The sequence below is a fragment of the Myotis yumanensis genome, unplaced genomic scaffold (assembly GCF_028538775.1).
Source record: "Myotis yumanensis isolate MYYU_CA2020_CCGP unplaced genomic scaffold, mMyoYum1.0.hap1 SCAF_15, whole genome shotgun sequence".
In the NCBI taxonomy this organism is placed as follows: Eukaryota; Metazoa; Chordata; class Mammalia; order Chiroptera; family Vespertilionidae; genus Myotis; species Myotis yumanensis.
The window spans coordinates 30,354,377-30,378,684 of NW_027223766.1; the positions used below are offsets into that span (position 1 = coordinate 30,354,377).

General features: G+C 41.3%; 1 protein-coding gene across 2 annotated transcripts in view; it reads left to right on the top strand.

The window, feature by feature from the left end:
• Positions 1 to 24,308, top strand: part of SAMD12 (sterile alpha motif domain containing 12) — a 340,116-nt gene that overhangs the window by 184,941 nt on the left and 130,867 nt on the right. For both annotated transcript variants that reach the window (XM_070392126.1, XM_070392128.1), the window contains exon 4: positions 8,834 to 8,974. In XM_070392126.1, the coding sequence (XP_070248227.1) occupies positions 8,834 to 8,974 (141 nt within the window). The remainder of the gene's footprint in view (positions 1 to 8,833; positions 8,975 to 24,308) is intronic.

The following is a 24,308-nucleotide window of genomic DNA, read 5'->3' on the forward strand; positions in this document are numbered from 1 at the left end:
TCTAACCCTGACTTTCAGCTCCAGAACCAAGGCCTCTTTCTGTTTTCCAAAGCTTTCCTATTAGATCTCATGGCCCTCATGGTCTTTGCTACAGGTTTTATCACCTACTGCACGTTCTCAAGTAACATCATTTTGTTCGGCATCATTTCTTTATAACATTGATGAGGTGCCACAGGAACTTAACCCTTGTTTATATCAATTAGCCTATGGTAAGGCTGGTTTCATTATACATTGTTTCACTTAAAGTCACAGAACCTCTCAATGGCGTTAAAGGAGGGTGTACTGTAATTGCTTTTAGGCCATTTCATGCTTACTGATCTCACATCTGCAGGTAATTTTTTTTTTAGCTCTCTGAAGGCAGGAACACCTTTTTCATCTCTTTTGCTGAATGTAGCTAGAGCTGGGACAATGCTCACTTATTAATTTTTTCTACTAAAGAAGCCCCTGATACGAATAAAGTTAAACATTTAATAAAAGTTTAAGGAAAAACAATTCCTAGGATTCAGGAAGAGAAAGTCAAAGTAGCTTTGAAACTTTTTAAACGATACTTTGGAAATGGGTCACTAGTTCAAATTAATTCAAGGATAGCAGCCAGCATGCCCGTGCCTGTCTCTTCAGCATAGGCACACTTCATGTGTTGGCTGTGATGGCCATTAGTAGAATATCGAGGGGGAAGAGGAGGCTTGCCAATAGGCATCTCGCATGCCTCTTGGTAATTAATTTTAAAAGATGTCTAATGTACAGTGGGTTGCTCATCTAGTGACACTCGATTAACAGAGAATCCCAGAACAATGCATAAACATGCTAACAAATAAACGCCAGCATACCAGGAGTTCAGGTCCCCCTATCAGGAGCAGAAAAGACCTTGAAGGTTGTTTATGATATCATCCATCTTCGGCTATCGTCTGTGTTATGTTGGTACTAGACTTTGCTTGAAAAATCTGCTCTGAGGTACAGAGGAAGTAATTACTGAGTCTTCCCAGGGACTGAAACAGAATCTCCAAACAAAATGTTTTAGGGTTTTCTTAAATTAATTTTTTTTGGAGGCGATTTGGTAATTCTGTGTACTACAGGCAACATAAAAGGATTTAACCTTGATTTTACTGTTTGGAAGCTGTGTAGTCTTTCTTGAAGGGCAGAAAAAAGCAATGCAGGGCCACATTTTCTCTCTGTTTGAAAAACACCGTAATATCATTTCTTTCTGAGTTTATATTTCAGGTGGGAATTAATTATTAATATCAGCACTTGAATATACCCAACCAAAAAACTAGATTGTCTAAAACAGTCTTTTTACCCAAGTCTGGTTAAAAAATATCAATATTCAGTTCTCATCAGTATGGTGAATTACCTACAGTAACCACAAAGCAAATTTCCATTAGCCCTTCTTCCCCTTGGCCTAGAGAAGGGCCTTCGGTTCATTGCTCGTTGTTGTAAATGTCACCAAATGAGTGAACGGCCTTGGCTCTCGGGCTGTGAAGAGTGGGCTGTGCACTCAGGTAGCAGTGAGAGGACACGTATCGGTCTTGGAAGGTTTTGTGCACTTTCCTGCCAGGAAATGAGGCAGTGGGCTGGCTGACCATGGAGTCCTTGTTGGCTCTGGCACCGGTGACTCACAGTCACCCTTAGGAAATCAGGCATCGGGCGGGGGGGGGGGGGGGGGGGGGGGGTTAGTTAGGAGGATGGGATTGCAATGCAAGTCTAGGTTATAAAAAAAACAGAGGGCTAGTTCAAGCTACCCTTGGTCTTGTTAGCTGTTCATTTAGAATAGGCTACATACAGAATGGACTCACACAGCTTCAAGTCCATTCCTAAAGTCAGTTGAAACCCTGAAGGCAAGGCTGCCCAAATCACTTTCCATTGCACATGGGAGGGACATGGCAGAAAGAGGGTTAAAAGTCAGATGTTGAAAGTGGCAACCTGTGAGCTAAATGTGACCCCTGTACATGATTTCTTTGGCTCTCAGAGGATGGAAAACATGGGCAATTTTTAAATTGGGAGATTTCATAAAACTTCTGGATTTTCAGTTCTTAAAAAAAGAAGTGGCAACACTTGGCCTGTTTTCTAGCCTAGCAAAAGTACGTGGGAATTGCTCATTTTAGGAAAACAAAACTTTCTAGGTCACTGTGGTCCACCTGCTCCCCTACTCCCTTAGAGTGGTTCTCCTCCAGCCATTATGTCATCCGGACATCTGAGATTGTGATCTTGGTGGAACTGGATCAGGAGGTTGGCCCTGGTGTATCAACCTTACAGAAGTATGCAATCGGAATTAAAGTGTATTCCAAACAATCTGTAAGGAATGATCATTAAAATACTAGAATTTGCCAATGATTAACATTTTGGGAACAAATTACTGTAGGTTCATATCATTCTTATCACCTACACCAGGATGGGCTTTCTTGAAATAGGGGTATGCAGGACGGTACAGTGAGTCAGCTGGGAATTATACATAAGCTGAGATCTGTAAGTCAAGATTGTCTTGGGTGCAAGGGCTACAAATGAGCTCAACTCAGTCACTTCCTCCCCCCAATGTTGCCGTTCATCAATGAGAAACCCAGGGGTATCTGACTTCAGGCAAGACTCTACTCAGGAAATGAAATGTCATCTTATCTTTCTCCCTTTCTCTCTGCCTTCCTTCTCTCACCCCCTTTTTTCTCGTTCTGTCTCTCTATTGTCTTAATTCTCTAGCAAAATCTCTCCATATGGTAGCAAAGACAGTCATTGACAGCAAGTCTAGGCTTATATTGTCCCTGGAGATATGATCTAAGAAATACAATGTCTCTCTGAGAAACCATAGCAATTCTAGTAAGATATTTTATTTGCCCTGTCTGGGTCACACACCCAGCATTCATTTAACAAATAGTGTGTTTATGTAGTGCCAGCATGGAGTCAGCCCTAACTAGGTGCATGGAAACTTCAGTGAAACCCTGCTCTGTGGATCTTCATTGTGGGAGGAGGCGGAATTAACAAATGGACTTGATAAGCAAGAAAGTTGCACAGTACTTTGGAAGTGAAAACTACTACAGGAAAACGTGTTTTTTTTTGTTTTTGTTTTTTTTTAGCCCCAAAAGGCGAAAGAGAGTCTTTTACCATAACTGAGCAGGGATTGGGTATAGGCAAAAATGAGTTATTCATAATATTAGTTCTGCAAATGGGAGTGTTTTACGACTATGAACATCATCCCTGTGTCTCCTATGTGCTGCTCTGGGGTGGGGAGGAGAAAAAAAAGTAAGACTGGTTTACCTATCAGGTGGGCATCATAAATGTCAGGTCAGACCCCCACATGATATGCTTCCCGCCTCACACTTCATACTCAGCCCTATGCAGTTTCCTAAATGTACGATTTGGTTTCCATAGCCCTGTCTTTGTCTATGCCAGTGATCGGCAAACTGCGGCTCGTGAGCCACATGCGGCTCTTTGGCCCCTTGAGTGTGGCTTTTCCACAAAATGCCACGTGCGGGTGCGCACGTACAGTGCGATTGAAGCTTCGTGGCCCATGCGCAGAAGTCGGTATTTTGTGGAAGAGCCACACTCAAGGGGCCAAAGAGCTGCATGTGGCTCGCGAGCTGCAGTTTGCCAACCACTGGCCTATGCTGATCCCTGTGCCTCAGTTGCCCTTCCCCCTCTTTCCTGACTCTTTTTTTTTGTTGTTGTTGTTCAAGGACCTTAGCTAAGTTAGGTGTCCCACCTATGGGCTCTTGAAGAACCTGTGCTTGTCCCCCTGGCAGGGAACTTATATACCTTTCTTTCTTACTTCCTAGCAATGTGACATGCTCAGCCCAAGGTCTAGATGTAGATAGTCTACATGATAAAGGAGTGGACGAATCGGTCTAAAGTCTGCTCTCAAAGACCCCTCCGTCATACTCCAATGGGTGAAGACCAAAGACTGACGGCCATCACAGGCTTGTGCATCATGAAGTTATGCCACTGTTTGCACTGCTTGCCTTTAAGTCACCAGAAATGGTGACTTCCCTGCCCTCAGTCTCTCGCCTGCCCTAGTGGGGCTGCCTATGTGAGAGTTGACAGAAATGGGCTTGGGGAGTGCATAAGGTCTGTTTGAAGAATTCCTGGGCAGAAGTTTAGGAGGTGGGTCAGAGCATGTCTCTATGCATAGCTATATCCGAGATCTGAAGTTTAGTACATGTATGACCTTCCACTGTGTACAGTAGCTCGTAATGGATTGTAGTTAGTATCTTCAGAGAATTGTTGAAAATGAGGAAGTCCCTGGAAAGCTCTTTGGACAGTGTTTAACACACAGTAACTGCTTAATAATTATTTGCTATTATAGTCATTGTTGTGATGAGGAGAAGAAGGAGGAAGCATTCTCAGCCATCCAAAGAGTGGTACTACCTAAATGGCATCTTCATAGTGACTCCATTTTGCAAAGGGCATGTGTGTTACGTCATTTGATCCTCACAGTCGCCCTATGAAATAGTGTCCTTTTCATCCCCATTGTAGAGATGAGGAAATTAAGACTCCAGTGTGCTTTTCTGGGCATATATCTCTACCTTTCAACTCCTGACCCCATGCTTTTGCAATTATATCTCTCTTCCTATTCCTTTGTTTCACAAATTCTAATTTTGGAATAGTGGTGAGATGAAGAAACACAGGTTCAGGCTGTAGAACACAGGTTATATGCCCAACACTTGTCACTCTCTTTCTCTGGCCCAGCCAGAACTGGAGGAGAGCCAGGGAACTCTACACCTTGGGTGATGCAGGCCTTTACCTGAGAGCAGGTTTGGAGCTAACCCAGTAAGTAAGTGGCCATTAGTTTGGGTAACTATATAGTAACCTCTGTAACTCAGCCTCTTCTCTGGGAAATATTTACTCCCAACCACTTGCAGTGGTACCAAGACCCCCCAGTAGGGTATGAACTAAAGGCACATCTTCCAGCTAACCCTGAAATTTCCGACTGTGCTTTACAGCATGCGATCTTTCATCTTGAAAAGCTATGACAGGGCTTCTGTGACAGTTCTCTGAGCAGAAGATGGGGGGCACCTGAACTAGAGACCAAAGACCAGATTGGAACTGAAGGTCTAGACCTAATCTTCCCCTTATTTCCTGAGCGGTTTTAGATGAGTCCCTTCCCCTGAACCTCCGTTCTCCGTGTGGACACCGTGAATCCTGGGCCACACTCAGAAATCTCAGAGGTTCCCTCCAGCGTGTAGTAGACTGAACAATGGCCACCCAGAGATACCTGGTCCTCATCTCTGAAACCTCTAAATGTTACCTTATAAAGAAAAGGGGTCTTTGTATTTGTGATTAAGTCAAGGATCTTCATGTGAGGAGATTATCCTGTTTTATGTAAGCAGGTCCTACATCAAATCCCAAGTGTCTTTTTAAGAGAGAGGCAGGGTGACATTAAACACCACAAGAGAAGGCGAAGACAGAGACAGAGATTAGAGGATGTAGTCACAAAGGAATGTGGTAGCCAGCAAAAGGAAATGTTCCCTACAGCCTCCAGGGGGAGTATGGCACCGCCAACACCTTGATTTCAGCCCAATGAAACTGATGTTGAGCTCTGGCTTCCAGAACTCTATGGAATAAACATCTGTTGTTTTAAGCCGCCATGTTTGTAATTTGTTATGGCAACCAGAGGAAATGAAGGCACTGCCCTCTGAGTCAATTGTCTCTCACCTGTTCTCCCTGCCCATCTATCCAGCAAGGCTTGTAGTAGCACTTGATGCCTGTTTCAAAACAGAACAAGACACGTGTCTTTCGTTAAGCCTGCAGAAAGGTGGAGCACTCGTTTAGTCTCAAGTTCTCTATTTCTTTACTTGGCACGTGTTTTTTGTGGTTGCCACCAACACAACGCAGCTTCCTCCCTCTACGACGTCCAGTTTCTCATTGTTGTTTTCCTATCTAAGAGTCAGTTTCCAACGGAGTACCTTGCATCAGAAAAGACAGTAATTTAATGACCTTGAGGTCATCAGTTTATGAGTAACCAAGACAACATTCATTTTAGCAGCAAGTATATTCATTTAATAAATATTTCTTGAGCATTACTCTGTGCCAGCCGTAGGCAACAATAGGGGACCTGGGACAATAGGACATCTGACAGGAAAAGTACTTATTCTAGTGGAGCTGGCAGTGGGGTGAGTCACACACAGTGAATTTTCGATGTATGTACTCAAGCTTCAGTTGCAGCAAAATTCTAATTTTCCAAGATTGTTAGCAGGGCATCAGATCCATGTCTCTGCTGGGTGAACTTCCTCACAGAATATTCCCTGGCTTGAACTTCTATAAAGAGTCCTGGGAAATATTTTTAGCACACAAGAACTCTCTTGGGGCCAAGAGAGCTTGGCTCATAACAGACTCTTCTTATTTCTCTACATTCCACCAGGTTATGCCTATGCTACCCCTTCAACTCAGAACTCTGGGCTTTGAGTAGAATGCTGAAGGAATGAAAATACTATGGGGATGCCCTCACCTGTGTGGCTCAGTTGATTGGACATCATCCTATGCACCGGAGGTCACCAGTTCAATTCCCAGTCAAAGCACATGCCCAGGTTTCAGGCTCGATGCCTGGTAAAGGATGTGCAGGAGGCAGCTAATTGATGTTTCTCTCTCATCAATGTTTCTCTCTCTCCCTCTCCCTTCCTCTCTCTTTCTAGAATCGATAAAAACATATTAGAAGGGGAAAAAACCACTCTTGGAAAGAGAGAATATTCTGATTGTCCTCCCTTGTTTAATTCTATCCTTTTCATCATTTCTCCAGATCTGAAGTGCTTTCAAAAGAAAAAAAAAATAGCAGAAACACTAATGGGATTTCCTCCCTCCCACACATCCTTCTTCGGAGCAGTGACTCAATGTCCTGTGCTGAAATGGTGCCCCCTGCCACTGGGGGCTCAGGCGGACAACCTGAGTCATTTCTGATGTCTGTTTTTCCTTCATACCCCACTTCTAAACATCCCAATGTCATTCAAAATATACCCAGAATTCTACTACTTCTTTCTACTTCTTCACCTCCACCTGTGTCCAAGGCACCATCACTTCCTGTTTTGATTTGAAAAAGAAAAGAAGTAAAAGGCCAGGAATACAATCCATGGGAAGGACTTGAACCTTCTTTCAACTCCAGGAATCTAGGCGTCTATGAATCGCCCAGCAGCCTAGATCACCTGCATTGTGGTTTAGGAAATTTAGTTGGTGCTGCTCTTTTGAGATTGAGTTGACTTTTACCTCCCGCATTTCTTCCTGTGTAGGCAGTGAACAGCAGAGCACACCGAGTTAACCTGGGACATAGTAAATGCTCAATAAATGTTTGTTGAATTAGCAGTTGGATTTTTATGATAAGCAACAAAATATGACAATATAAATTGCGCACACAAAAAAGGATGCAATTGCCTACCTATCACTGCTGATCTAAAGCAGCACCGCACTTAATTGGGAAACTCTTAGTGTGTGGTCAACATGGGGGGTGGGATAGGAGATCAATGGGACATTGGCTCCTGGAAGTGATCTAATTATTGTAAGGATTTTTCAGAATCTCAGACATGGGTGGCACTATAGAAACCATCCAAAGAAAATAGTGAATCAGATTTTGTCCATAAGATTCTCGGTGTGCCCATTAACCCCATCTTCTGGCTATTTCGTTTCCTTTTTAAAGAGGTAAACCATTTATCTTCTGAAATGTATATGCTGTGATCCCCAAAGACTTACCATTGATGACACATAGTTGCCTCTTCCTCAGTTGAGGAGAGATCTGCAGTGTGATGACTGGGGGTATAGGGGGGAAGCGCACAGGGTGGTGCTGTGGGCCTTTAACAACATTCGTTCTCTGTATATCTTGCTCTCAGCTCTCACAATAGACCTATGCTTATTTCAAGGCAAGCACAGAGAGGAGAGAATTTGAGAATTTGATGGAGACCAAAGTAACAGCAGAAGCACCTGACCTTCCAGGGAAAGAAAGAGGCTGAAAGGAAGCCATGCAGGGCTACCTAGGGTCCAGGGTGTCTACACACTGCAGGCATTCTCACCCCGAGGCTCCTTATTTTGCAGTCTGTGGGAGCTCTCACTCCCCCTCCCCGTCTCACTCTCACCCCTTAGGCCAATGATTGGGAGGAAGCCTTAGCTCCCACCAGCTGGACGTGGAAACCTAGCCCAGCACCAGGGGTGCAGCAAGGGAGCTCATGCAGCAGATTAAAACTGGAACTCTAAATACATATTTCACCAAAACGTTATTGTAACCTGCATTAAACGTCTTGGAGTTTCTCTCTAACCACAGTTACAGCATCCAGGTCTTCAGCTGAGTTGGCAGTAACATGGGCTCCTGTGGGCCAGCCTCAGAACCCATCATCCAGCGAACAGCACTGTTTCTATGGAAACCTGCAGTCTGTGACCCAAATACCCAGGTTAAAATGTTGCTGTTTCATTTCATTCAATGTGTGGGTCAGTTGGGGATTGCCAATATTAGATAAAAAGTGGGCTTCTGGCCCAGCCAGCATGGCTCAGTGGTTGAGCGTCGACCTATGAACCAGGAGGTCATGGTTTTCGATTCTCGGTCAGATTGCAGGCTCGATCGATCCCCAGTGTGGGGCGTGTAAGAGGCGGCCTATTGATGATTCTCTCTCATCATTGATGTTTATATCTCTCTCTTCCTCTCTGAAATTAATAAAAATATGTTTTTTAAAAATGTGGCTTCTTTTTTTTTAATGTGTGGGGTTTTTTTCATCCGGATTATCCATTCCTGATACCAGAGTCATGGGGGATCCTGTATTCTAAAGAGTCTGTATTTAGATGGAAACTTCTGGTGTGAAGAATTAGCCAAGACTAAGATGGAAATCCTTCTCCAGCCTTTGATTATGTGCTTCTCCTTGTATTTCCTGAACCCCTGCAGGCCGAGCTTTGCTGAGACTTACTGACAAAAAGCTTGAGCGAATGGGGATTGCCCAGGAAAACCTCCGGCAGCACATCTTGCAACAGGTGCTCCAGCTGAAGGTGCGGGAAGAAGTCAGAAACCTACAGTTACTCACACAAGGTACCCCGCTCTTCCTAGTGGGTGGATGGAAGGGGAGATGGGAGGGATAAAGAAGAGCCAGGGAGAAACTGTCATTGTTTTTGTTTCTGTTTTGTTTTTGCAGCATTTTCTTTATTTAAAAAGTATTTAGATTTAAAGGCCACTTCCCACCTCTAACTTCTCTTTTTCATAGCTCACTATGGGGGAAGGATACACAAATAAGTAATGGATGGGTGAACAGTATTGCCTTAGCTAATTTCAAGGTCATCACATACTACTATGTGATGTACCGCACCACCCCAGAGAGTACCCATCACAGAGATCAGGGTACAGTTGCACTCCCTAGAGTTGTACAGTGTACACAGTCCACACAACTTATAGGGCAGCCCAGGCTACCTTAGTCTGAGAGAGCCTTGGAATTTGAGTGATTTCATAGTTCATATGACCAGTGATGTAAGTGGGATTTTTGTTATGTTACGTTTTACTTTGCCCTTCACTGACTAAAGGGAGAAAAACATTTTACAGGTATGTGTCTATATGTATACACACACACACACACACACACACACACACACACACACACTATAGTGTTTGTGAGAACCCTATTTAGAATCTTGAAAATAGAACCATTTAAAAAAATAGACTACGAGGAATTTAAAACTGGAATGTTAAGTCCATATAATTTTAAACAAGAACCATTAATAACTTCAATATGTTGAGAGCACTTAAGAGTCCTATAACTGGAAGTGACAGCATAAAGCTGGAATGTGAAGAAAACCTTAAGTGACACTGTATGGAACTTGTATGTCTAGATAAGAGTTGGTTGCTATCAACCTCCATTGGCTATAACCTTTTATTTATTTCATTTTAATGCCCATTGTATATTGTTTTAAATGAAAGGATAATAAGGTATGTATTTTTTAGAGTCTTGGGTATTTTTCAATCTTTAGAATATTGTAATTGCATGCATACTGATATTGGAGAAATCTGGGTCAGCCAAGTTTCACGTTATTACATTTAGATTAGCCCAGTGATATACTCCATTTGCCTAGAGGAACTAATGCACTGCCTGAAAGATGACTGCCCAGAAGGATAAATATAGACTTTGAGTGGTATGAAAATGGTATTGTTTATTTGTTATGCATTATTTGTACTTGTCTCCAGAGACTTCCACTGGTAAATGTATGGGTACATTGAGTGATTTAAATTTGAATTTGACACATTTATATACATTTAAGTTGCTGCTAAAAAGTAAATGGAGATTCATTACAAGAAAGTCCAATGCAGTGCTATTTATGAAACTGAAAAATTAGAATCCACCTAGAGGTCCAGTAACATGAAAAGGATCAAATAATTCTGTTTAAAATCATAAGATCCAGTATAATGGATCATTCATATTACTCCTTCAAAGAATATATAACAACATGAGACTGTAGTCAAAGAACTAATAGGAAGTGGGGTAGGGGGGAGGCCATATATAAAATTTTCTTTAAATGAGAGCCCAATTTTATTAAAAAATTATATTTTTATATGTACATAGAAAAAGGGATGCAAATGAACATGCCAATATTTTGATAATGGTTCTCTCTGGGTGGTGGGATTGTGGCTAATTTTAATGTTTTTCTTTATATTTTTCTGTATATTTCAAATGTTCTAGTATAAATCCATTTTACAGTTATAATCAGAAAAAACACACGCATTTTTTAAAGCTTCAATTTGGTGTCTGAGGTTTCCTCCACTCTTTTGTTTTCCTCCTGTGATGATATATAAGAAATGAGACCTAAATTTATTATGTGTGCCTGGGACTTGTTTTTTTTTATCTCTGCTACTGTCAGCCTGCAGTGTGTTTGCTTTGCAAAATCATTTTCTACAGCTTTCATCGCCCTAGATGCATAATATATAAGATTTTTCCTGAGATAGTACTCAAGTCTATTAAGCTAAGTATATGTTTGTGTTCTGGGAAGGTAATGCTAAGTTCAGCCTTTTCAATTCAGTTGTCATTTTCTTTAGCTTTCAAAAGCTGCGCATTTTGAATCCTTGCCTTCTATTCCCCTTAGAAGAGGTCACATTCTCCAGCTCTTGGATATTTTGTCTGCACTCATAATACTGTTTTTATTGCTTGTCCTTTACATGTTAATGTTCAAACTCATTTTATGTTAGGCAGCCTTTAGAAAATCCATAGCCTTATTGAAAAGATGTTTTTTTAAAAAAACATAAAGCAAAAAATTTGTTTTTGTTTGATTTTGTTTTGTTGAGTGATAACAGAAGTTCTAAAGACAGCTGGGGTTCCTTAAAATATTTTGGGTCTAGGTTTGCTATAGAAGTATGGAAATTGGACTTTTGGTGGTGAACACGCTATAGAATATTATACAGATATTGGATTATAATGTTGTATACCTGCAACATATATAATGTTATAAATCAATGTTATCTCATTCTAAGAAAAAGAGAGAGAAAAATTACCCATTAAAAGTCACTCTCCATGTCCTCCCAACACCCCGCCACCGCCCCCCCCCTACCCCCAACCACCAAAACTTGACTACCGCTTATATACTTCCTGTATATTTGCCTATTCTGTACATTTTCTATAATTGGAATTATTCAATATGTGGTCATTGGTGATTGGCTACTTTCACTTAGGATAGTGTTGTTCAAGTTCACCCATGTTGTAAGCAAGTGCCAATATTTTATCTCTTTTTATTCCCAAATAATATTCCATTGCAAGAGTGTAATATTTTATTTATCCATACATTAATTGATGGACATCTTTTTTGTTTCTGAATCTTGGCTATTATCAAAAATTCTAATTTCAACATTTGTGCTCAAGTTTTGTGTGGACCTGTTTTCATTTCTCTTGGGTATATTCCTTGGAGTAGAATTGTTGAGTCATATGATAACTCCATATGTAACCATTTAAGGAGCTGCCAGACTGTTTTCCAAAGCAGCTGTATCATTTTACATTTCCACAAGCAATGTATGAGGGTTCCAATTTCTCTACATCCTTGCCAACATTTGTTATTGTCTTTTTTATCATAACCATTCTGATGTGTGTGAAGTGGTATCTCATTGTGGTTTTGATTTGCATTTCCCTGATGGCTAACGATGTTGAGCACATTTTCATGTGCTCGTTGACCATTTGTATATGTTCTTTGGAAAAACATCTATTCAGATCCTTTGCTTATTTTTTAATTGGATTATTTGCTTTTCTCCAAGTTTTATTTTTGACCCACCATGTTTCACCATGCTTAATTACCCACTTTATTTACAAGATCTGGAGCTAAATAGTTGGCTGCCATTTCCAAAGAGGAACCCCATCCTCAAAGGGGGAAGTCTGGCCACCACTGGAGACATTCAAAAGAACCTTGGAGATCAACTCCATAATGAAATGAATGAATAAACTCTAAATATTTTCTCTCAGGGAAACATCATTGTTTTGAATGTAGAAATTAAACACACACACACACACACACACACACACACACCCCAAATTAATTGCATCCGTTTATAATCAGACCTCCAGAAAAGATACACCCATATGAAAGCTCATTTTACCATGTTTCTAGAGGAAATGAAATAATAGATAATTAAGCCTACTTTTCCAGCTTTTGGTTGCTGTTTTAAAACTTGCCTTAAGCTGTTAATTCTACACCAGTCATTTTCACCGAGTTGGCCAGGAGCCCCAGGACAGTAATAGGACCAAAATGTACAGAAATGGACTGAGAAAGCTGGTCCCAGCCAATGGGAGTTACCTGAGCTCAAGGAAGGTGAAGGCTGTGTCCTTTTACCTGCTCTGCTCCTTCTGGATGCTGACCAAAAGACAAGAACTATAAGGCATTTTAAACACCATGGATGCACAGTGAATATATCTGTTTACAGGCACTATTAAGGCATCCTGACTGAAATTCCTGAACCAGCTCATCATCTAAAGTCAGCTGCCTTTCCACTGAAATTCTGGCCTCTGGTTTCCCTGCCTTTATTCGCCATGGCCCTGTAACTACCTCGCATTTGCCAGCAACATAAACAATGTTTGGCCCTGCTTTAATGTTGTCTCCTTTGGTGCCTTTGAAGCAGTTCCTTCTCCCGGGCAGCCTTTTGGTCTTCTGTGTCCCATCAGTGGCGCCGTGGGGATGTCGATCTGGTGGACTTGCTTGTAGGAAAGTTCGCCCTGTTAGGGCACCTTCAATTTTCTCTTGGGAAATGCAGTGCAGAGCTGGAAACATCGTTATTATCCTTTCCTTTGGCTTGATTCGTGAGAGACTGAGGAAAAGGTGCGTTGTGTAACACAGAGCAGTGGTGCAGACTATTTTGGGATCCTTCAAATTAATCCGTAACCAACCATATGATGGGCATCATTAGTGTTTTATTAATGGACAATATCTCTAGGAAGAAAAACACCCCAGGGATACTGAAAGCTTTTCTCATATAGCTAATGAGTGTTAGATGCATACAATAGACAAAGCATTGCACTAATTGTCACATTGATTCCTACTCAGTATTGGTGTTGGCCCCAATTTACACATGGGGAAACTGAGGTTGGAGAATTTAAGTAATAAACCCAAAGTCAGACAGCTAGTAAAAAGCATAGTGCAGGTCTGTCTGACTCCACATGAAATCTTTATCCATTACATTTCACCACCTCTGATGTGTCAAGTGGGAAGAATAATTCCTATTTCATGGTGGCGCTAAGGTGATTAAGTGAGATGGTATGCAGAAGCCATATAGCATAGTTCAGGGCATATTCTATGAAAGTGTGTTGGCACCTTTTCTGTGTAAAAGGCCAGTAAGTATTTTAGTTTTTGAGGGTCTTACTGTGCAAAAATAACCACAAGCAATCCTAAATGAATTGTTCAAAGCAGTGTCCCAATAAAACATTATTTACAAGCATAATTGCTAGTCATGGTTTGTGGGCCTCTACTTTACAATGTTTGATCTTATTTTCATCAAGATTATTATTTTTTTATACTTAGCATCTTCCCTTTTGAGCTATAAATGCTTTCTTCAACCTGGATAGAGCCACTCCTGGCTCCTTTTCAATGTCTGCCTTGTCTACAAATTCATGGATAGTGTAAAAATGTAACAGCAATTATGAGCCTTCAGTAAATTCATGCAGTAGAAAGCAGTGTTCCCACTGGAGGATAAAGCAGATGAAGGTAGTAAAAACATCCATCTTCAAATGCCTTTTTAATTAGTGCCTACAAAATGAAAAAATAGAAGAGCATGATTGTTTACTGAGGCCAGTTATAACTCATTAAACATTAGTGTTTCCCAAAAGACTTTTCCCACATTGTCCAAATATATGTGTCAAATTTTAATTGCGAATTGCCTGACCAGATGGACTTTCCCGAAGCTCCATCTTTTAAAACAACACAAATTAGAAATACCACTTTCCAATCCAAGAAGACTTTCAGAACCATGTGCACAGATTGGGTATTTTAGTCCAGTCACCCCCGCAATGATAACTCAGCAACTGAGGTAGTTCGTTTGAATTGAAATAGGCCATCTGGTCTACCACCTAACTTAAAGAAGGACGTCTTTATAAAACATGGCAATAGACTCTGAGAAATTTACCAGTCTTGTTTTGAAGATTTGGTCACCAAGATCCAAAGAGGATTAGAGGATAATCCATGGTTACACAGCTAGTTAGTGGCATAACTGAGACTAGATACAAGGTCTCCTAATTCCCAGACGAGTATTCTTCTCCTCACTGTTTTTGTTTGTTTGTTTGTTTTTAAATATGTATTTTTTTAGAGAGAGAGAGGAAGGGAGAGAGGTAGAGAGATAGAAATGTCAATGAGAGAGGAACATCATCAATCAGCTGCCTCCTGCATGGCCCCTACTAGGGATTAAGCCCACCACCCAGGCATGTGCCCTGACTGACAATCGAACCAGCAATCTCTTGGTTCCTGGGTCGGCACTTAACCACTAAGCACACGGGCTGGGCTCTGACTATTTTCAAGTATAACTCACATATGGTAAAGTTTTCATTTTCAGTACACAGTTCTGCAAGTTTTGACAAATGCAAACAGTTGTAGAACCACCACCACAGTCAAGATATAAAAGTTCCATACTTCAAAAAATACTCTCCTTGTTACCCCTTTGTTGCCAACCTCTCTCGTTACGCCCAACTTCTGGCAACCACTGATATGTTTTTCTGGTCCTTTAGCTTTTCCCTTTTTAGAATGTTATGTGAGTAGAATCATAGAGTCTGGCTTCTTTCACTTACTACAGTGCATTGAGATGTATCAATACTGTGGTGTATACCACTGGTTCATTCGTTTTCCTTGCTTAGTATCCCATTGGATGGATATGGGACAATTTGTGTATCCGTTTTCCTGTTGAGAGACATGTGGGTTGGTTCCAGTTTAGGTAAGTACTAATAAAGCTGATATAAGTATTCACATACAGGTTTTATATAAAATCAGTTTTTACTTCATTGGGTAAATACCTAGAGGTGGGATTGCTAGGTTGTATCATACATATATGTTTAGCTTCAAAAAGAAAAACAAACCTGCCAGGCCATTATTCTTAGAATAAGAAAAGTAGATTAACAGTATTAGAGAGTGGCTTTAATACATATGTATTAAAGTTTGTATTGGAGGTTTTCTGAAAATTACTGTACCTTTATAGAAGGCCTATCTCACACTTCTTGGAGGCACCACTACATTAAGCCCCTGTTTTCCTGAAGTTTCTAGTCCATTGTCTCAAAATAAGTTCAGGTCAGACATATGTAGTTTACTTATTAATTTGATTAAAGTTTTCTTAGCATGTTTGTACAGGTAATAGGATATGGCTTTCCTCAAATGCCATTGAGAGATACTTCTGTTGTCTCTCTTCTGAGGGAGAAAATCTCATATTTCCAGCTCCTAGGGAAGAAAGCATGAGCCAATTGGATTCCCTTCTATGCATATGTAAGTATGCCTGATGGCCTTTTCTAGTGTCTCTCAAATTACACCACTTGAATTTTCCGGCTTCTTGTATTTTATTTAGTTGTGCTACTGGTGTGACAAATCTGGTGTTCACATCTCAGTTCTTGTCATATTCAGTTCTTCTGTCTTATCGTTGGGTTACGTTGACTATTCCTCCTTGGTACTTATCTGTTTTCATGAATATGATAATTACCCTCTTGGTTCCCCTCTTCTCTTTCTAATGTTTCCTGAAGTTGGTGGCAGCCTGCCTTTCCTTGCCACTCCCCAAACCTCAATGTTCCCTGTCAATGGGTCTTCTTAACTCTTCTCATTTTTTCATGCTCTTTGGGGAATCCCATCTACTCCCATTGCTTTAACCATCCCCTACTTCATAGTGACTTTGAAATACATCTTCGACTTCTCTGAAACTTCAGTACCTCATTTAAATCTCCCCTAAATATTCCACTGCCATCTTAAAAATACCCAATGTTAACCCCATTGTTTTTCTCACTATCTCCCTGGCCTTTCTTCCCCCATATTTCTTCTTGAGGTTAATAATGCCATAACCTAATATAGAAGCTCAGAGTCACTGGTGATTACTCATTTCCCTTTACCAATTAGAGTAAGCAGTGACTAAATCCTCTGAATTCTTCTTGTAAAATGGGTTTCCAATCTTTTCTTGATTCATCATCACCCTTGCCACTGTATTAATTCATTCCTCGTTAGCTCCTTCATAATCCATAGAATAACCTACTAATTATTATTTGACCTCTAGTCTCTGCCCTGACCCATTCATTCTCTTTTAATTAACTTTCTACTTATATTGCCAGAGTTAATTTAAATATATTTCTGACCACATTATTTTCCTCCTTAAACCATTTGATATCTCCCAGTTGCCTACAGAATAAAATCCAAACTCGTTAGCATTCCATAGAAAGCCATTCTGGGCATTTTATAGATGTATTAACTTTGGCCAAGTCACTTATCAGAGATTAAGATTTCTCGATTGTAAAGTGGGGAGAGGCTCTATTTCACATAGTTCTTATGAGTATGATATAATAAAGCTCACAAAAGGACCTGGCCTTTACGAGACAGCACTTCTTTTGAGAAACCTACACCTTCTTTCATGCAAAACCAGTCATTCCCTCTTCTGCATTACTAAGCACGTTGTTCATGCTAATAATGTTTCCATTACACAGTGTCCTTTTGTTTTTCCATCTAATGAGTGCAGGCTCTGTGGTGGATACTAGGGATAAAAAGGAGTAACCAGTCTAACAATGAGGATAGGATGTGTATGCCATTGCAGAGATGCAGAGATGTACAGAGCTGGAGCATAGCGTCACCTGGGAATCTATATATATAAAAGGATAATATGCTAAGTGTCCATCCGGGTAATGATGTCATGTAGCAACTCCCGGCTTCCTCTCCCTAGCGACTACTCTCCTTGCAGTTTCTTCAACCCAGGAACACAACTTGCTTTATAGCCAGGTGGAAACATTTCACACTTTAACGAAATGTCTATAAAGCTTTTTCCCATGCTTCATCTCATTTGATCCTCACAGAAGTCCAGGAGTAGGTAGATAGGAAACTCAGTGGAATCCTATTTTCTTTTCATTAGCCAGAAAACAGAGATTTAGAAAGCTTAGAAACTTGACCTGACTGAAAAGAAGTAAGAAATGGTGGACCTTGAAAATGACTTCAGGTTTTCTCACTGTGCAGAGTATAGTCAAACAGCACTGCAGTTAAATATTTTACCCTTTGTTCTCCCTGCATGATCTACAATAATAATCTGCTTTGGACCTAGCCAGTTTGGCTCAGTGGATAGAGTGTCGGCCTGCAGACTGAAGGGTCCCAGGTTCGATTCTGGTCAAGGGCACATGCTCGGGGTGTGGGCTTGATCCCCAGCGGGGGGCATGCAGGAGACGTCCTGTCAATGATTCTCTCTCATTGATGTTTCTATCTCTCTCTCCCTCTCCCTTCCTCTCTGAAATCAATGAAAATATATTAAATAATAATAATAATAATAATAATCTGCTTTGTGTTGATATTTACCTGTGTTGCTGACAATTACCTGAAAGAGAAGTTGGGGTGCTTCACTTGGCTGGAAAATTTTTAACTAAATTAGAAAGCAGGTCAAACTAAGCAAGTTTATTCTATATCTATAAAAGGCTAAGTTGACTCACGCATGTGCAATATATATAAAGTTCTCGCTGTTACCAGTCACACGCATGTGTTTCAATCTGTCATTGTCAATCGTGAATTTGGTTGACACTTGTATAATAGAGGAAGGGTGAATAGCAATATTAAAATATTTCTTCTAATTAATTTCCTTTCAGTGTGCACGAATTCATGCACCAGGCCACTAGTTGAGGGGGATAAAGAAAGACTTGCCGAAGGTATAATATATGAACTTGATCTTGAAGGATAAAAGTTTGAACAGATGGGCAAGGGCTGGCATGAGGCAGAAGGAGGAGCCTGCAAAGGCACAGGGACACAGTGTCTCTCCATCTTCCCTGCAGGCCATCTACAGACAACATTAGTTGTTTCCTGATTTTTCTTTGTGCTCCTACATCCTAGCACAGTACCCAGCCGAGAGTGGTCCCTCTTTTTTTTTCCTGATTTTAATTTAATGTTGCCCTTTTTGTCCTGTTTACTGACTCTATTTCATTTTCAACTTAATCCTTTCAAAGCAGTGGATGCAATATCAATTTTTATGAATTTGTAATTAAAAAAAGAGAGTAGCTACAAGGCCATTTTGAATACTCTTTCTCCATGAGCAACATGACCCAGAACCTCTTTTATTCCCTATGATCTTTTTGTGTTGTGTCACCATCAATAAAGATGATGGTGAGGACTCTTAAATATAACACATACCTTTGGCAAGAGCCCTTAAATATGTAAGCTACCCACTTGCCTTGACTTGCTTTGCCTAATATTTTCAGTTCTTAAGTGCTCTTCTGAGAGACACTTTCAGGTGACATAAAGTGAATTTTTTCTCCAAAACCCATTTAATTGTGCAGGAGCTCATGGTAGATGAGGATGTTAGATCAATAATTTTATAGGACTTATTGTATATTATTATTCTTGCAGTTGGGGCTTTCATTACCATTTCTTCATTCAGTGTTATTGCATTATGATTTGCCAACCAAATGTTTCTTCCCTGTTGCATCCAAGATAGCATTTCCTCAGACTGCTACCTTTGAGCTTTCTCTCAACACATTTCAAAAATCTTCACACTCTGTCATGCAAGTTCTGTGACCAGGAATATTTCTAACTTTCTCTGAAAGCTCAAGTACTTGAGCTTTTAGAGAAATGTTCTGTAGTCTGAGCTTTATATTTAGAATCCTACACACAGACGTCTTTGTGGGTATTATTAAGCTCACATGTCAGTTTATCAGCAGCAGTTAGCATTGTGCCACGTGCACCCTCGCTAGTATCCACTCCTATTTCATTTTCATTCTGAGAGTTCATTATGGCCAGTTTATTCAGGTGTTTTGTTTAATTGGTTTTTTTTAATATTTATTTATAAAGTTGACATTGGTCAACATGAACATATAGGTTTCAGGTATGGGTTTCTATGTTACAAGATCTGTATATTTCATCATGTGCCCACCACACAAAGTCAAATCTTCTCCTGTCACCTCATATTATGACCCCTTTCTCCTCCCACCCCCTTCTCTCTGGCAATCACCACACTGCTGTTTGTGTTGACATGAGTTTCAGTTTTATATCCCACATATGAGTGAAATCATATAGTTCTTTCATAGCTTTTTCTGACTGACTTATTTCACTTAGCACAATGTTCTCAAGGTCCATCCATAAGGTGTTTTGTTTGAAGTGGGGCATGAGGTGAACCCTTGCTTCTTGACTGTTATATTCTTCATGATAGAGAAACACCTGCCTGTTCTGAGTGCCACTGATGGCCCCTCCAGCCAGCATGTGGAAGAAGTCTGGCACATTTGCCTCATTTGGACATGTTCTATCAGTAGTAACAATGATCCTTAACATTACTTCTGTACTCAGTGTTTAATGGGATTTTTTACATAGTGGAGGGTAGCCTTAGGGAACCCCAAATTTTCCAAACACTTCATGTCTGCCTCTGCAGAAATTACCAACCTTAGCCTTCTTTACCTTTGATCCCTTTGCATTTAAGTGTTGCAGATGAAATAAGCTATATATATGATGCCTTTTGTTTGGACTGTTCAAGATGGCCAGGGGATTGCATAATTTCACATTGACCTTGTGGATTTGAAGGATCTTGAATGACTGATACTTACATGGGTTTTCCACAAGTGATATTGGTTGATTTCTTCAGGGTATGTCTAACCCCTATAGTCTGGGCTCTATGGTATTCAAATCTTCTTTGGGCTTTTTAGAAAGGCAACTGTAGTAGGACAATGGCATGTGCACTAGAAGAGAGAAAATCACAGCCATTTTCAGGGAGACACTAAGCTGGTTTGGCATTTCTGAGAAGAAATAGAGAAATATGTCATGTGCCTTAGAATGTCTGTCCCTAGTATTGTATATTATCTGCTTTCTCTGTGGTCTTTTTTGTGGGGGGCCACCAATTCCAAGTTCCTGGAGTAAAGCTCTACACAGTGTAGATATTCAAGGCTCTCCTTGCATCCAGGTTTCTACATGAGCATTCCAGAAGACACCATAGGCATGGACTGCACTGTGAATGGCCCAGTCTTGTGCCCCAGCCAAGAATGAAAATCTGTTCTTCTTGGAAATTACCCCTCCATTCTTAGGCTCCCACTTTTTGTTTATCCCTTTACAAGAGTAATTACACAGTCATTCATCCAGTAATTCATCCAGAAAACATTTATTGAGACCCTACCATGTACACAGCACTGTACTAGTATGTTAGGGATACAGGGATGAACAAGACAGTCCTTGCTCTTGAAGTCAAGTGAAAGAGATGCAAGGAAAGACAAAGGTAAATGTAGAATTCTAGGATTATGTAGGAATGGCAACCAATCCACAAGGAATACTAGTATATTAGGAATATTTTCAGGAGTAAGTGAGCTCTGAATTGAGCCAGATGCTATAGTTAGCAGGGAGTGTTTATTTTTTCTTTAGTTACCAAATATAAAATTGCCAAGACAATAGGAACCTTGGAAAGGTCTACCATGCCATAAAAGTACACTTACTAAAAAAATGGTATATTTACTGAGTTTCTGCTGTCTGTCAGGCCCTTACTGGTTTTGCTGAAATTCAGGAAGCAAGAGAGACATGATTCTCAAGTACATGGATTTTGCATTTTAATGGGGAAGATGCTCATCAAGCAAGGAAGCATAGTAACATAGTGAATGATGGGAAAAGGAATGTTAATGATACTTGGGGAAATTGCATAAGCAGAGGGACGTCCATGACTCAGGGGATAGGGGAAATCTCCCTCAGGAAACTAAGATCTAAAAGAGCCAATGTGTGCATGAGGCATTAACTGGGGCAGGTAGGAAAAATGTCTCAGTTGAAGGGAACAGTCTGGTCTGAGGCCAAGGTTGAAGAGGGGGCTTGGTGCATTCCAGAAATAAGGGGAAGGTTAGCTAGTATGGTTCGAGGGTCGAGGGTGACTGAGAGAGAAGGAGGGGGATGAGGCGGGAAGGGTAAAGGAGGTACCCAGTGGTGAAGTGAATGCCTGTTCGTCTACTCTCCTTAAGGAATTTAAAGTTCCTTAAGACAGTGGGGAGCCACCGAAAGGCTGTGAACCAGAGACTATCCTGATTAGATTTGTATAACAGAAGATAAGGGGATGCACTGGAACAGGACGACACAGGCCAGATATCTGGTTAGAAAGCTGTCGCGTTAATCTGTGTCGGAGATGCTGACAGCCTGAAGGAGGGTGGTTGCAAGTGAGGATGGAGAGAAGTCAACTCAAGACTGGGCAAACCTGTGGTGATAGATTAAAACACAGTAAATATTAAGATGTCTCTTAATAGCTTCCTTATCACACAGTTATCACTCTCTATTCTCCATTGTCCATTATTTTGGGCTGCTGGGAATGGGAGGTGTGCGGTTTTGCTGAGCTACGTCCTGCATACCTGATACATTGGGGCACTGAGAAATCAAATTTGTTTATCTCCCAACTTGACATCATAATGAGGCAGAGATGCCAGTCTAGATTTTCCAATGCCCTCGAATATCCTGAGTAATCTTAATCTTGTTAGATCAATGACTTGACATTTTGCTAGTTGCCATTTTAATTGATTTAATTGAAATTGATTTGGCATAAATGAGTACACGGAAAATTATTAAAAGTGACCTCGAAGGTTTCAAATGCCTGCTATGTAAGAGCTGCTGTGGCTTTGATTTATACATCTGAAGGCTCACTTTTTATACAAGTTGTATCAGAGAAATGAAATTATTCATGTTTACAGTAAACTATATATGTCAGCACTTATCCTTACTTCTGAGTATCAGGATATTTGATATTTCTTTTGTCATTTGTGTCCCTAAAATTCAGACCATACTGTGGAAAAGAGGGGAAAATGAAATAATAGCAGAGCAAATTTCATTGACCTAAATTCGTTGTTGTTTTTAAATGGATCCTCTCCTGAGACTTGGCTATTTGTTTTGTTACACAAAGAGTTTTACTATAACAGTTTTGGTCTGGTAGAATTTAACATGTACTAAGGCATAAATAAATGGTCTCTAATTTTCTTTCTGTTTCTAAAAGTTTAAATATGTATTATCTTTTGTGCTCCTTCGCTCCCTTTCTTTTCTCCTTGTCTCCCCGACGTCTCCTTCCCTCCCCGATGTGCTGCTTCACTAATGAGTCTTCTCAGTCCACAGAACAACTATTAGAAATTTATTAATTAAGGGCCTTATTTCTGCTTCTTTGTCAGTGATAATCATTTATTTTAGAGCTGATTTTCTACTTTAATTAAATGAAAATGTCACTCAGTCAAATGAATTCATTTATACTTATTTATCCAGTTCTCCAGGCTTGAATTTCTTAGAGACTTGAGCTCATCATATTTGCTCACAGAATGAGCTGAAAAATGTCTCTGTAAAAGACTCACAAATGATTGCTCCTCCCCCATAGAAGTGCTGTATAAACAAAGCCAGGATTACCAAATATGCCAATGGTTATTTTCTTGTGTCCGTGTTATCTGAGCACATAGAAGAATATGTATTTGAGGATGTTAGTGTACCTGTGTGTTTGCTAGAGCAGGAAAGTGAACAACACCCATCACTACAATCTCGTAGGACTTGAAGAAAGTCTCCTAGGTAATTTTAACCATCTGTATGTCTTTATTTGTCTTTCAAAATGTTAATTCTTGGTGCAATTTTTAAAGTCTACCCAATCTTTCCCTTCAGAATTTTGGAAGGGATATTTATTGAATATGGTCTGTTTCTAACATTATAATACACTTGAGGCCCGGTGCACGAATTTGTACACAGGTGGGGTCCTTCGGGGTGGCCTGTGGGGGTTGGGCCGATACTAGCAGTCCAATACCGCCTGCTGCTCCTGCCTGCCGCTCCCACTCATCCCAGCCTGCTGCACCTGCCGTGGCCTCACGCCCAGTCAGTCCTGATTGGGAGAGGCTCCCACCTCCTCAGCGGTGCTCGCCAGCTGTGAGCCCTGCGTCTGGTGCCTGTGCTAGCGGGGAGGGGGAAAGGACTGGGGCATGATCGGCCCTCTGGAGGGGTGGTGGGACGCTCTTGCCAGCCTGGGATCCGGATCCGCCCTGCTGATGTTCGCTCCAGTTGTTAGGAGGCACCTGGTGGCCGCTTTCAAATCATTTCTTCCTTGCAGAGAGTCTAGGGAGGAGAAGCAACCAAAGTGCCCAAAACCAACTTCCAGGAGGCCAGCAGCGCTGTTGGGATCCTGCTGGCGGCGCCAGTCTATTGGTGCCCAGCCTGTTCTCCAGAGATTGGACCTGCAGGACTACTGAGGGAGTGAGTGGCTGCCACCAGTCTGATGGGCTGCTGGAATGGGAGCGCACTGACCACCAGGGGGCAGCTCTTCCATTGAATGTCTGCCCCCTGGTGGTCATTGAGCGTCATAGCGACCGGTCTTCTGTTCATTCGGTCGCTTAGGCTTTTATATATATAGACTAGGGGCCCAGTGCATGAATTCATGCACCTTGATAGGAACTGTGAGCTACAAGGCTGCGGTGGGCATCCTCTACGCCCCTGCCAGCTCCTCCTGCCATGGCTCCTGGTTCCCTGTCTGCCAGCAGCCCTGCTCCTGCTGCTGCCACTCCCACACACTGACAGCACTGGCCCCGCTTGCACCCGCTAACGGCACAGAGCAATTGGGGTAGGCGCCAGCAGTGGGTGTGAACAGGGCTGGCGCCATCAACAGGTGTGAACAGCGGCTGCTGCCCAGATCACCTCTCAGAATTAGGGGGAGGTAGAGAAGCCCTAAGGGGCAATCGGGGCCTGCAGCCACCACTCGTACCCGCTGATGGTGCTGAAAGATCAGGGCTGGCGCCAGGCAC